Raw genomic sequence first — 12,224 nt, 5'->3', positions numbered from 1 at the left:
AAGTAAAAAAAAGTCAATACTATGCATATGTCACATTAATTTCTTCAGTCCAAAAGGTCTAATATTGGTTTATGACTGTGGGAGTATCCAAATGGACATGTTGGAAGAGATTTAAATTTTTAAACATTTTATTGTTAAACTATCTTTGCTTCAATTTATTTGCATAATGGAGCTATTCAGTATTAAAATCAAATCACCTTTAAAGTTACATGTTTAAAAGGTACAGTTTAAACCGCTGTATCTAAAAGATATGTCCATTAGTGTTGTGTTTCAGATGGTATCAAGGTAATGTTTAATGTTTATTATCAAACATTATTCTATCCAATGATTAAAATGATCTCAGAACACAGTAGTCAGAAAAGTTCAGCCATGTGCAAGGACAAGAACTCTCAAGATTCCACTCAACAGTGACGCTAATCAGGCAGCTGTCTCTGAATTGCCTTCATTCCATCAGTCCGGGCACCTGCTGGTATCAGTTCTTCTAAAATACTAACAACAAGTTCCCTTTCTGTTAGTGGGTGTTAGGAATGTTCTCCCCAATCACCATGGCGATGGCAGAACACTGAAGACTCTGGGGGGTGAGTGCAGTGAGAGGGGTGGAAGTCTCACCACCTGAGCACTGGAATCCCAGTCAGAGGAATGAAAGACTCCATCACTGCCTGAGCACTGGAACTGCAGCCAGAGGGACAGAGGTCTCTCACTGCCTCACTGCTGGAATCTCACTGGGCTTTGTGAAGGCCTGCAGTCCCACAGAGTAGATGTAGACCTTGGCGTCCACCACCATATCCTCCTTCTGCAGCAACTCTAGTTTGGGAGAGAGGTGAGACTGTTAATAGCAGGCAGGCACCTATTTTACTTTGTTTTCAGATGTTTAGGAACAATCCTATGTTTGAGCTTAATGAAAAAATATGAACTGAATACATATACTCGGGTTTAACTTTGTCTTTCACAGACAAAGCACCTAAACTAGATCAAATTGGCAAAAATTGTGCTAACACAGAGACACATCTGCACTGAGAGACACCATAAGTTGACGGTTCAGTCTTACTATGTTATCTTACTCTCCAGCTCTAAACGAGGGAGGTACGAATTTCAAATCAGTAGGAGCTATCTGATTATTATCAAACAATGGCATCAAAACTGAATCTCTGTGTGTCCCTTTTTGCTGTGTCCTCTGAGTCACCAGGAGCCTTAAGTTGATGCCGTTTTGCCTTTTACACTGTCCACAGTATAGGCCTGTAGTTTTTTCTTTTACTGATTATCACAGAGATTATCACAGGACATGAAGGGATTTATCCCCAGGAGGAATGAAAAAACCTGTTGCTGCTGGTGTTTCCTTTAACAGCATTCCACACACTCAATGCTGTCAACATCATAGATTCGATGGAGTAACATTCACTCCTCAGACCTTTGAATTCACATGATTAATCTTCCTTGCAACGTACTCTTGTGCACTGAAAAATTTCCCTCCATCACCTCTCATAAGACAAGCTGATGATGCAAAAATAATTTTTTAACAGCAACTTACCATCAATTTTAATTTGAAATCCGTCCAGAGGCAGAAGAATGACATCAATAAATTCTGAAATTCAAATCAGCGTTTTCATTTAAATGAAAACTAACAAACAAAAAAACAGAGAGGAAATGAGGAAATGTATAAAGCTATATCATGAAAAACAACTGAAATCGACCATTAACATACCTCCATCATCTGAAAAAAAACAGAAGGAACAGAGGAAGATCAGACAAAATGTGACATTATAATGGAAACAGAGTAAATTTTTCCTGAAATACACAGCTTCAATAGTATAACAGGCAATATGGATATAATGTATTGTTATCTCATTCCTTTCCTGGGGTAAATCAAGTGATCTAAAAGCTGGTGATGGGAGGGTGATGCTTCATGAACCTCATATTGGGTGCAGCTACCGTTTGCCCGTAGTTATTGACTTACTGAGTCAAGAGTTGTTCTTAACAACAAAAGAGTATGATTGGGTCCCATCAGTCAGTCAGCTACTACCTCTACTACTGTCACCATACCCTCTACAACCCCCCTGTCCCCTCTCCTACGCCTTTATGTTCCACCCATCTCTACCTCTCAGACCCTCTGTTCACCTCTCTTATCCCCCTGCTCCTCGTCCTAGTTGTGCTTGTGCACAAATGCATGTCTTACCCAGCTCCCGGGTCGGGTTGAGGTTGCTTACCGAGCTCCTGAGTGGGCCTGAGGTTGTCAGGATCGTCTCCATTGATGCTCACCATGACAAACTGTGTGGTGCAGTTGGACAGGCCAGGGTCCAGACACATCACTACGCAAACACAGAAGTGACTTCATGTCAGTCCCAAGTGCTGTGTAATTATCTCGCCAAATCCAAGCTGCATTTCATATTCCTGAAATATAACTCCGACACAAGGCTGTTCATTAACACTAGAAGCACAACTCAGGAGGTGTTCAGATGCATGCGGAGATTACACCTATCGATGTCTGATTGGTGGAGAGGGATGGGTGCCGTGTATCACATTACATTACATTACATTCATTTAGCAGACACTGTCATCCAGAGAGCGACATCCAGCACAACAGCACATGAGTGTATCCATTCAAGCTGAATGAGCAACAGCGTCAGACCAGGCTAACAACACTCCCATACCAGTGAGTGTGAGCATAACACTATCCAAGCCCTACCACAAGCTAACTTGGGCAACCTGACTAGACAAGGGAAGCCAAGTACACTACCAGACGTCACAGAATTCAAAACACATTGCAATAATAAATGTAACATAAACAGCAACTAATACACATGCTATGAAGCCATTCATGAAAATTTTCAAAGAAGCACATGGTGCAAGAGCAGGAGTGCTACCTGGAGAGACTCTGACAACTTCCCCTCTGTAGCCCGTTTCCTCCTTCAGCTCTCTCAGGGCTGCTGTCTCTGCACTCTCACTGCCATCGATGAGCCCTAAGACATGACAGCGTTCACCTGAAAACTACATTGCAACGCTGAAAGCAAACCGTTCTCTCCACCTCATCCGTGAAAGACCAAAGCTTGGTTGAGCTGGTCATTTTTATAATTATTTACACATCTTAATATGTAATTTATACATAAAACAAATTAGTAAACTACATCATGTCCCCTTCCATTATCAGTGGCATGATCCTTGAAGTGCAGTAAAAATGAATTGACTTGACTTCACTGTTGAATTGTTGCAGGTTGCAGTATTACACTGTATAGACTTTGTTACACTGCCTGTATCAGAACGAGAAGACCTAGAAAAATATTGAACCAGTTTGTCAATTCAGACAAAAGTCAAAAAGTTTTAATTCTAAAAGCTTAATGTTTCTCAGCCATTACAAAAATAATGGAATGATGCTAAGTATTAAACAGAAGTGGATTGACCCTGGAAAATTATTTCATCTTGTTGACAGGCTTGTCAACAGCAGCCAGACTGGTATTTTTACTAGCTAAGTACAAGTGGAATGCAGATGGTTCAATTATCTTAGCAAAGAACTATTTGATAGAGGTATAACCATGATGGATTAGCATGGGGGATTGTAGAAAGCTTTTTATTGCATCTGAAAACCTGTACTTTTTAGTTGCATTTTTAAAGCTAAATTTTTATTATGCAGCCAACACTTCTACCCTAACCCCACAGACACATCTGAACGGAGTCAGCGACATATGCAACTGTATCATTACACTACACTACAGGTCAATCCAACATGGTTCAAAAGACGTTTCACCTGCTGGGAACTCCAGAGTGTAGCACCCCATCGGTGGTCGAAACTGCTTCACCAGGACAACAAAGTCTTTGTGGTGAGCTCTGCTCAGAATGGCAAGTATTTGCACGCCTGTGACCAAAGGAAAAAAATAGACCTATCCTGTCATCCATTTCCATTTGTGCTCTTTCTCCATCACATTCCTGGCAGGCCTAGACTCACACACCGTCTGTGGCAGTGTGACTCCGTCGTGTTGTCCTCTTCACTGTCTCCCAGGTCCTGCAAAAGTAAATAAAGTAATAATCTCAGGTACAAATAGCTTTTCACACATGCTATAATTTAAAAAAATCTCAGGAACAACGATTTTCAAACAAAAGAGAGCATGACTCCACAGCATTCCATAGCACTCTCATCCTCCGTGTTTCTCAATCATTTGTCAGCTCCCGCGGGCCTTGTGTTGAGTGGTTGAGATCATCCCCACCCGTTTGCTGAAAGGGTGTTTTTTCTAGCTCTGGCCGCAAGACAGCCACACTGGTGGGGCCCAAATAAGAGAGCTAAACAATATGACAAAGACTCTTAAGTAACGCCTTATACAGACTCTGTGCACTAAATACCTTGTTTTTCCAGAGGGGTCCACATACGTCGTCTTCTCCAGTCTTGCCCATTTCCCGGCTGCAATGATCTGTATTAAAATGTGGGAGAAGAACGGCGTTAAAAAAGAAACATTTCAGTAATATGAATGACTGAAAGGAAAGAGGTAAATAAATAAAATATGAGAACACTCAAATGTACGTAAAAAGAGCTGATATCATGAAATGCTGTTTTAAAAATACTATCTTTATGTCCGGCTTGCATTAATTACCTCCTCTTTTACCACGTGAGGCACAGTTACATTGTTTTTAGCAGCGTCTCCAATGTTACTCATGTTGCCCGCGTAGCTTCTCGGTCGTGGTCACTAATGCAAAGTCCACACGCTTTTGTCTACATGAACGATAAAAATAATGAATAGAGCACCTTTGTCAGGTGACATCTCGCTCGGCAGTTCTAGAACCGTAGAACATCAGAACGTGAGCATGAGGCACAATGAGCTACAGCACTGTTATTCAGCTCATATAACTAGCAATATCAATTACGATGACATGAAGCTGGCAAATAAGTATGCAGTTGTAGTAAGTAATGAATTACAATTACTTCAAGTAATTAATTTAAAACAAGTAATTAAATAGTTATTAACTAAAATAAGACAATATTTACAAATACATAGCCCGTATGTTTTCCAAAATATGAATATTTGCAACGAAGTTCGACAATCAGGCTGGAATGTGAACATTACTATAAAGTCCTGATTTCAGTATATAATGCTATCCAAAATTTGCGCACATTTACATAACGTTATTATGATTGGCTGGATTTTGCACATGGAGTGTACTATGACAATCATATTATCTTGATTGCCTCGTTACATTTGCAATTATTTGTGAATTAATTATTTTTCAACTTAACTATCAGGGAAATATAAATCTAGCTTGCAAGTTTTTTTTTTTTTTTTGTTTTTTTTTATCTCGTCGAGTGCGCACAATTTGCCGGAACCATGCACACGTTGCTTCATATTGGTTTGGTGAGGTGATTTTGTGGCTGGACACATTTCCTGTTATTTTGTTTTGATGCAGCATGAAGAAAGAGCAAGTTGCAAACTGTCAGTTCTCTGTTTGGCTTCCTCTATTCAAGAGGCACGCAATTAAAAGGCAGGCCTTTCATTTTATGATTAAATTTTAAAATTGCTTCTTGGTACTCTTGCTATTTATTTAAATGAAAACGCTAGGTCTACATACAAGCTAGCTGTAGCCTAATCTTACAAGCTTATTAACTAGTTTAGCCAGGCATTAACATTGCAAGCTGACTTTTCAGTAAATTCTATAAATACACTTGCTGTAGGCTCAGTGAATAACTATGTATTATAGTTAACAGCAAGTAAAGTTCTTGCTATGTTTATTTCCCATCTCCATCTACAAACTTTTTTTTCATAGTGTTATATTTTGCAGAATGTAATTGAATATTTGCTGGACGATGGGACCATGGTAGTTTCTGGAAGGTTAGCTTTGCTTTGCATCGCAATGCATACAGAGTGATGATGGAGAAACTGTAGCTGAAACTATCCCCCAGTTTGTGTGCTAAATGGAAAGAGTATAACACTGTTGTTCTATTTAATGCAATACACGACAGTCTCAGACAAGCAACAATGACTCAGATAAGGAAGATGACATCCAAGTAAGGTGTGATATTACATTTGAGGTGCTTACCAGATCCCCTAGGCAACATACAGCTTGTACATGATATCAATTTACTTGTTATCAAGCTGGATATTTGCTGAGGGAATTTGAGATCAGCAACTTACCTGAGGGTGCAACAGCAGTGCCCCACTGTGGAATTGAACCAGCAAGCCCTATTTCTAGGACTGTGCCACACTGCTGCCACACAGTGACCAGGTGTGACCTGGTGTCTGGACAAAGGCAGAGAGGTAGTGCTTTCATGGAACAGGCCCCATTATTTCAGTTTTGCACTTTTGCACATTTTACATACATTGAAGCCCATTTACATAGCATCGCATTACATTTATTGTAGCAGTTCAGTTGACATCACCCCCCCCCCCCCCATGCAGGTACCCCCTAGAGCGCCTATGCACAGCACTACCCCCACATCTCCATGCTGGTGCATGACACATTATGCAGCACTTCTTCAGGGACCGCATCCAAAACAAGTCCCTGGACGAGAACTGTGAGTCTGCCCAAATGTGTGTGTGTGTGTGTGTGTGTGTGTGTGTGTGTGTGTGTATGTGTGTATGTGTGTATGTATGTTTGTGCTGCGTCTGTGCATGCATGTGTGTTTGTGTATGTGTCTGTGTGTGTGTGTGTTTATACATGTGTATATCTATGTGTATATGTGTGTGTCTTCAACATGTATGAGTGTATGTGTATATGTGTGCTCGCATATGTGTGTATGTCTATATATATGTGTGTGTCTAAACACTCGTATGCCTGTCTTTGCATGTGTGCATGGGTGTGTGTTTGTTTATATGAATATACGTATGTATGTTTGTGTCTTTGTTTGTCTGCATGTGTGTATTTGTGTATGCTTGTTTATGTGTGCTGGGATAAAACAGGATAAAACCTTAGTCAAGTTCATAATCAGCTTTAGTAATTCAGATAGGGGTCACAAACAAAGGCCCTGATTGGCTGCCTCTAGTGCTGGTGAGAGTTTCATATTTCATGCCAGACACGGAGTGCTTCAGCATCAGTTGTTTTGAAGTCACCCGACATTCTGGCTGTCTGATTGTATCTGCCTGTTGTAATGGCAACATTTAAAACATGAAGTTTAAAAAGGCCACAGACATTTGTATGCACATAACAACTCACTTTCTTGTTTGTTCTCCCCTCGGCGGTTGTTTTCGATGTCTACAGAGACAACTGTGTAAGTATGAGGGTGTTATCATTTTTGGTCACTTTGCGATGAACGTCTCAGAGCACTGTTGGGCAAAATCTCTTGAGTTGTTGCACACCAAGCATTCGATCATGTGACTCATTGTTTTCACATGGAAAATATTTCCATACCACAAACGTACCAAACATGTTTGGTTGCATTGCAGTCCCATTTGAGTAAATCGCTGGTGGCACGGTTAGCTGAGTCACTGAACCACTGACCACCAGTCCGGGAGCATAAAAAACATTCACAGATGATAAAATCCCAGAGGCATTAGGGGAAAGGCAGTTGGATGCAGTATAAATCTACTGTGAAATAAGCAAACAGTTCCAACATGCCAGATGAAACCTGTTCCCATTCAGCTCTCTGCAGATGTCTGGTTTAAGACTCTTGATGATGTTTTCGTTGTTGTCAGGGTGAGAGGAGTGTGCATGGCAGGTGTGGGTGGTTCTCTTCGAGCAGTCAGGTGGTCATGTTGGTGTCTCACGTGCCGACAGGGCAAGGTGTGGCTGATTGATCTGAACCCCTCAGAGAGGTAACTGACTCCCTGCTCTTCCCCTGGGAGGAGCTGACCTCTAGGAAGACCAATCAGGAGGATGCATTTGCCCCACAGGTGAGTAATGATGTCACCACACACACCAGGTTGCTGATGAACTAATATGAGCACACTGCTTAGACCAGAGAGCTGATGTCCTTGAATTGCAGTGACTGCCTCACACTTTACAGTCAGTAACCCTACTGCCCTCACTGTTTATTGTATGTTTGTGGATTTTGACCATGCCAAATCATCCTGTCACACAAGACTTGTAACAAAGATGTGGTCCTGTGTACCTGCATGTCTGTGTGTGTGTGTGCGTGCGTGCGTGTGTGTGTACACGTGGGTATGTGTGTTATCCTCAGGGGGTCCTGTGTTCCGCTACACCGCCAGCGAGGTGACGATGCAGTCCATTTCCTGCCTCAGGTACCAGATTCCAGGTGACTTTGTGTACCTCGCCACCGGCAAGGACAACTACAAGCTCATCTGCTTCCTCAAACTGGTGAGAGACGACCCCTGGTGGAGAGGACAGGAACTACACACAGGCAAGTTCTGCGCTCAGCTCTGACGTACTTCTGAGGTCCTGAACAGTGAGGGGGATCCTGTCCCAGGACACAAACCAGTCTTATTTCAGGCCCAGTGCTAGTCACAGCACTATCCCCCACCGCTGCAGGTCACCCGCAGCTCACAGTGCTTTGGAAGTGTGTCACAGGTGTGCTTCACCTGTTACTCAGTCTACTCCTGCACAGCAGGTAGGGTTCTTATCACTGTATAGACCTCAACAGTCATCATTTCCTGTCCTGGAATTATGGGCAGCAGTGTAATGCTAAGGGAAAGGGTAGCAGTGTAATGCTAAGGGAAAGGGAAGCAGTGTAATGCTAAGGGAAAGGGAAGCAGTGTAATGCTAAGGGAAAGGGCAGAGGAGTAATGCCAAAGAACCTGAATCACATTAGTGATTCAGTGTAAATCACACATGGTGTAAAAACATCACCCCAGGTAGGGGTGTCTACAGTGCAATGAAATAGGGTTACTGTAAGGCAGGACTGTATGTGGGCCACACTGATAAACAGTCCTACTTTATGTAGAACAGAACAGACTGATAGATGTGCTGATATTCGTGTATCTGGACTAGACAAATAAATGTGAATCTCGGTTTTATTTATTCTTGTTTTGCAGAAGAAAAGTCAGCAAGAAGAATCTGATGAAGAGGTGTGTCTCTTTGCACCTGGGCCAGTGAAAGAATGAGTGTTTCTGCCTGATGAGTAATGTATAATGCATGATGCCTTCTGAATTCCTCTTAGAATTCATCGCTCATGACAAGTGGTCTGATGTCAATAATGTGAATATGCAATTATTTGTACAAATCTATAAAGGTTACAGTGAAGGTGCCACCATTCTCAACTCTCTGCTAAACTGTTTAATTCATGTAATTCATGCTCCTTTAAAGTCATTTATACTCAATGAGAATGAGAAAACAGGTTTGAGGCGGATTTGTGACTCAGAGCAGAGAAGTGAGCAGAGAAGTCCAGATTTACAGTGAAGTGAAATGATGACGGTGGGTCGTCAGTTGTGTGGAACTCTGAGAATGCCCTGTCTTTATGAACTATGAAAAAGGGCTATTCTGCCAGAGAAAAGATGACTTTATTCACCCACGGATAGTCAAAGGGTAGTGATTCTTTTAGTATAAGACGTTCTTTTGAAAAGAGAACCGAAGCAGCACACACAACATTACTGGGATTGGGAGGGCTCTGAGGTCAAAGGACGGCCTGAATTACAGCATCCTGAAATTCATATTTTACACCTTTTAATTTTATTTCATTTATTTCAGTTGGTAAACAGGTGCATACACTTCTTTCACCTATTCTGGTTACTCCATCGGGAATGAGAATGTAAGTGGTTGATGTTTTGTGGTCCCTAAGTGACCTAAAGCTTAAGGGAATGTTTTATAGTTTTCTGGTACAGAACACTACTATCATTAATTTATGGATTTTTGTCTGGCTCTGCATTTGAACTGAGCCGACGATCCATGAAGAGGAAACATGGTGTAATTCCTTTACTTTCCTCTGGGGGGAGCAGCACACTCACAAACAGTTCTGGGAAGTTCTCAAAGGCACATGACACTAAGATGCGACAGTGTCACCTGAGCGTCAGATCTATTTAGATGTAATCATGAAAAGAAAAAAAAATGTGAGGCTAATGATGTTTGCATTGTGGGGAAAGTAACTCCATAGATCTGTCTGTTGGGTGAATTGCAGTTCTCAGAAATATCACAGATTCTAATAAAACTGAGTCTCATTATTTTTCTGTGTCTGAAAAATGGGTTGGCAAAATACTGTTATTGATTCAAGCGCAAGATGGACAACCTGAGGCTGGCTGCCTGCTCTCAAAGCTCACAGGGCTGTGATTGATCAGGAAATGAACAGACAACAGAACTCAGACTCACTGGGAATCCTCCGTGACCGTTTCATTTATTTCACTCTGCGTGGCGGATTGGCTGTTTCGCAGCCTCTGAATAAACCTTGGCATGAGACGGCCTTGTTTAAAGTCTAACTGGGTGATGCGCTGACACACAGAGCCTCGTCTTTCATGCACCAATGCTCTGAGGTGATGAGTGGGAATGTGTTCAGGTGTTTATGAATTCAACATTGGAAGGGTGCGGATACACCTTCAATCTGAGTGCACACCCGACGTTAGAGAAGTGCACCGCAATGCCTCTGCTTCAGAAATTGAGAGATGGGATTGGAGTGCTGTCCCTGGGATAGACAGGTGTCCTGACTGCGGGCTCGCCAATGCTGCGGGAAAATGAGATAAGCGGCGAGACCGTGAATCGCGGCCGACGTCGGGCCTCGGAGGCACTGCGGCGTCCTCGTGCGGGGGTCAGCTCCATTAGAGTGCAAGGGACCGCGCCTGCTCGGTTCATCTCAGTCCAGCCTGTCTGCAAGTCTGCAGTGCGGGGAGAATAAAGGCTCGGAGAAAGCCATAAACCTCATCCCTGTCACGCGTCTGGGAAGATTTGAGCATTTATCTTCCAAAAGGGGAAAGGGAAAGGGAAAGGAAAGGAGGGGGCTCTGTCAGATCAAACTTGTGAGATTTGCTGACTCAGTGCTGGGCTCAGAGAGAGAGAGAGAGATAGGAAGGGAGAAAGGCAGAGGAAAGGACAGATACTCTGGAATGACTGGAGCTGCAGCATCTGGCAGCTGGAATACACATGAGTGCTGCAAGGCTGAGCGTGTCCAATCATTGGCGGGTCCCTCGGATCTGAACATCCAGTGGCTTCAGAACATGACTCTTCTGTTAATGGTTTTTTTTTTTGTTCGTTTTTTTTTTTTCTTGCCACGGTTAACTGGGCTCCAGGGAGAGCCGCTGATGGTGTCTGCGAAGCAGAATTGCCCACACACTTTTCACACCCACACGTACGATCAAGCCCACGCTCCTGCCAAGTCAGGGAAGGTGCCAGTTTAAAAAGCAAAATCCACAGCCCTGCACTGTCTGCGTCTAGGTCGTCAAAATTATAGTCTCAGTTTTGAAGGGAAGGTGGACAGGCATTCCCTGACAGATGCCTGTCACAATGGATATGTCTCCTCACTAGAGCACTGTGTCCACTGTGCTGGAGCTTTTTTAGGGCTGCTACTGCAGTGTGGAGGACACTCCTCTCTGGGTCAGCGTGTCTGGCTGCAGGGTAGAAACTAACGAAGGTTAGTTTCACTCTATCAATAGCGTGTCCGTATGTCATACACACGTACAGTAGCCTGTTGTGTATTTTTTGCAGACAACATGATTGTGCTCAAACCACAATGAAGAGGTACAACAATTCCATATGCTAAGGGTTAGGATTAATCTTGGATCTGCAGTGAAAATAAACCAGAAAATTATTCAACATGCCAGCTAATGAAATTATATCAATCAACCAGTAACGCTTGTATATGTCTGAGCTATAATTAAGGCACGGGGTTTGAATCAGTGATTTAACCGAACGCCTAAGTGATTTCAGGAATGAAAGGGTTAATTGTCGAAAGTTCCAAACTTTTCAATGTACAGTCTAGTTCATATGCTTATAACGTTGCATCATAAACTTAAACAGTATTCATTTAATTAATGTGTATTATTGTCTGCACTAATTTGAACTTTCTTTGCATAATCAAAATAAATAGCCCACTGAAAATTAAAAACGTTTCAATATTTGTTTTAGATTGGCACAAAAGTACTATCTTGCCTTGGCAGTTGCAACACACTGGGCAGCGGTCGTACATAACGGCACCGTGCGTCTCGGCGCCGACCGCATGAAATGTCTTTCTGCAACCATGTTCACGCCGTTTTGTTTATGTATAATTAACAGTAAATACGTTACATATAAAGCCTTTATTTAAACCAACATGTTGAAAATCATGTACACATAGTTGCAGAACACCCCCTTAGCTTTGACGTGAGCGTGGTTTTGGTGCAATGCGAATTATCTCTAGTCACTCAGTCACACGCACACACACACACACACGCGCA

General features: G+C 42.4%; 1 protein-coding gene across 1 annotated transcript; it reads right to left on the bottom strand.

Annotated features, from left to right (window-relative positions):
* Positions 1–697: 697 nt before the first annotated feature.
* LOC118771671 (ADP-sugar pyrophosphatase-like) lies at positions 698–4,640 on the bottom strand. The gene is made up of 9 exons (XM_036519679.1): positions 4,578–4,640; positions 4,330–4,397; positions 3,942–3,994; positions 3,740–3,847; positions 2,862–2,957; positions 2,205–2,306; positions 1,703–1,711; positions 1,529–1,582; positions 698–804 (listed from the first exon to the last, which is right to left on the bottom strand). Exons 1-9 carry the CDS (start codon positions 4,638–4,640, stop codon positions 698–700), a joined length of 660 nt encoding a protein of 219 aa, XP_036375572.1.
* Between the last annotated feature and the right edge of the window lie 7,584 nt (positions 4,641–12,224).

Source organism: Megalops cyprinoides, chromosome 25 (genome assembly GCF_013368585.1).
Source record: "Megalops cyprinoides isolate fMegCyp1 chromosome 25, fMegCyp1.pri, whole genome shotgun sequence".
Lineage (NCBI taxonomy): Eukaryota > Metazoa > Chordata > Actinopteri > Elopiformes > Megalopidae > Megalops > Megalops cyprinoides.
The sequence above is the reverse complement of the archived record's forward strand: the minus strand, read 5'-3'. Positions and strand labels throughout refer to the sequence as shown.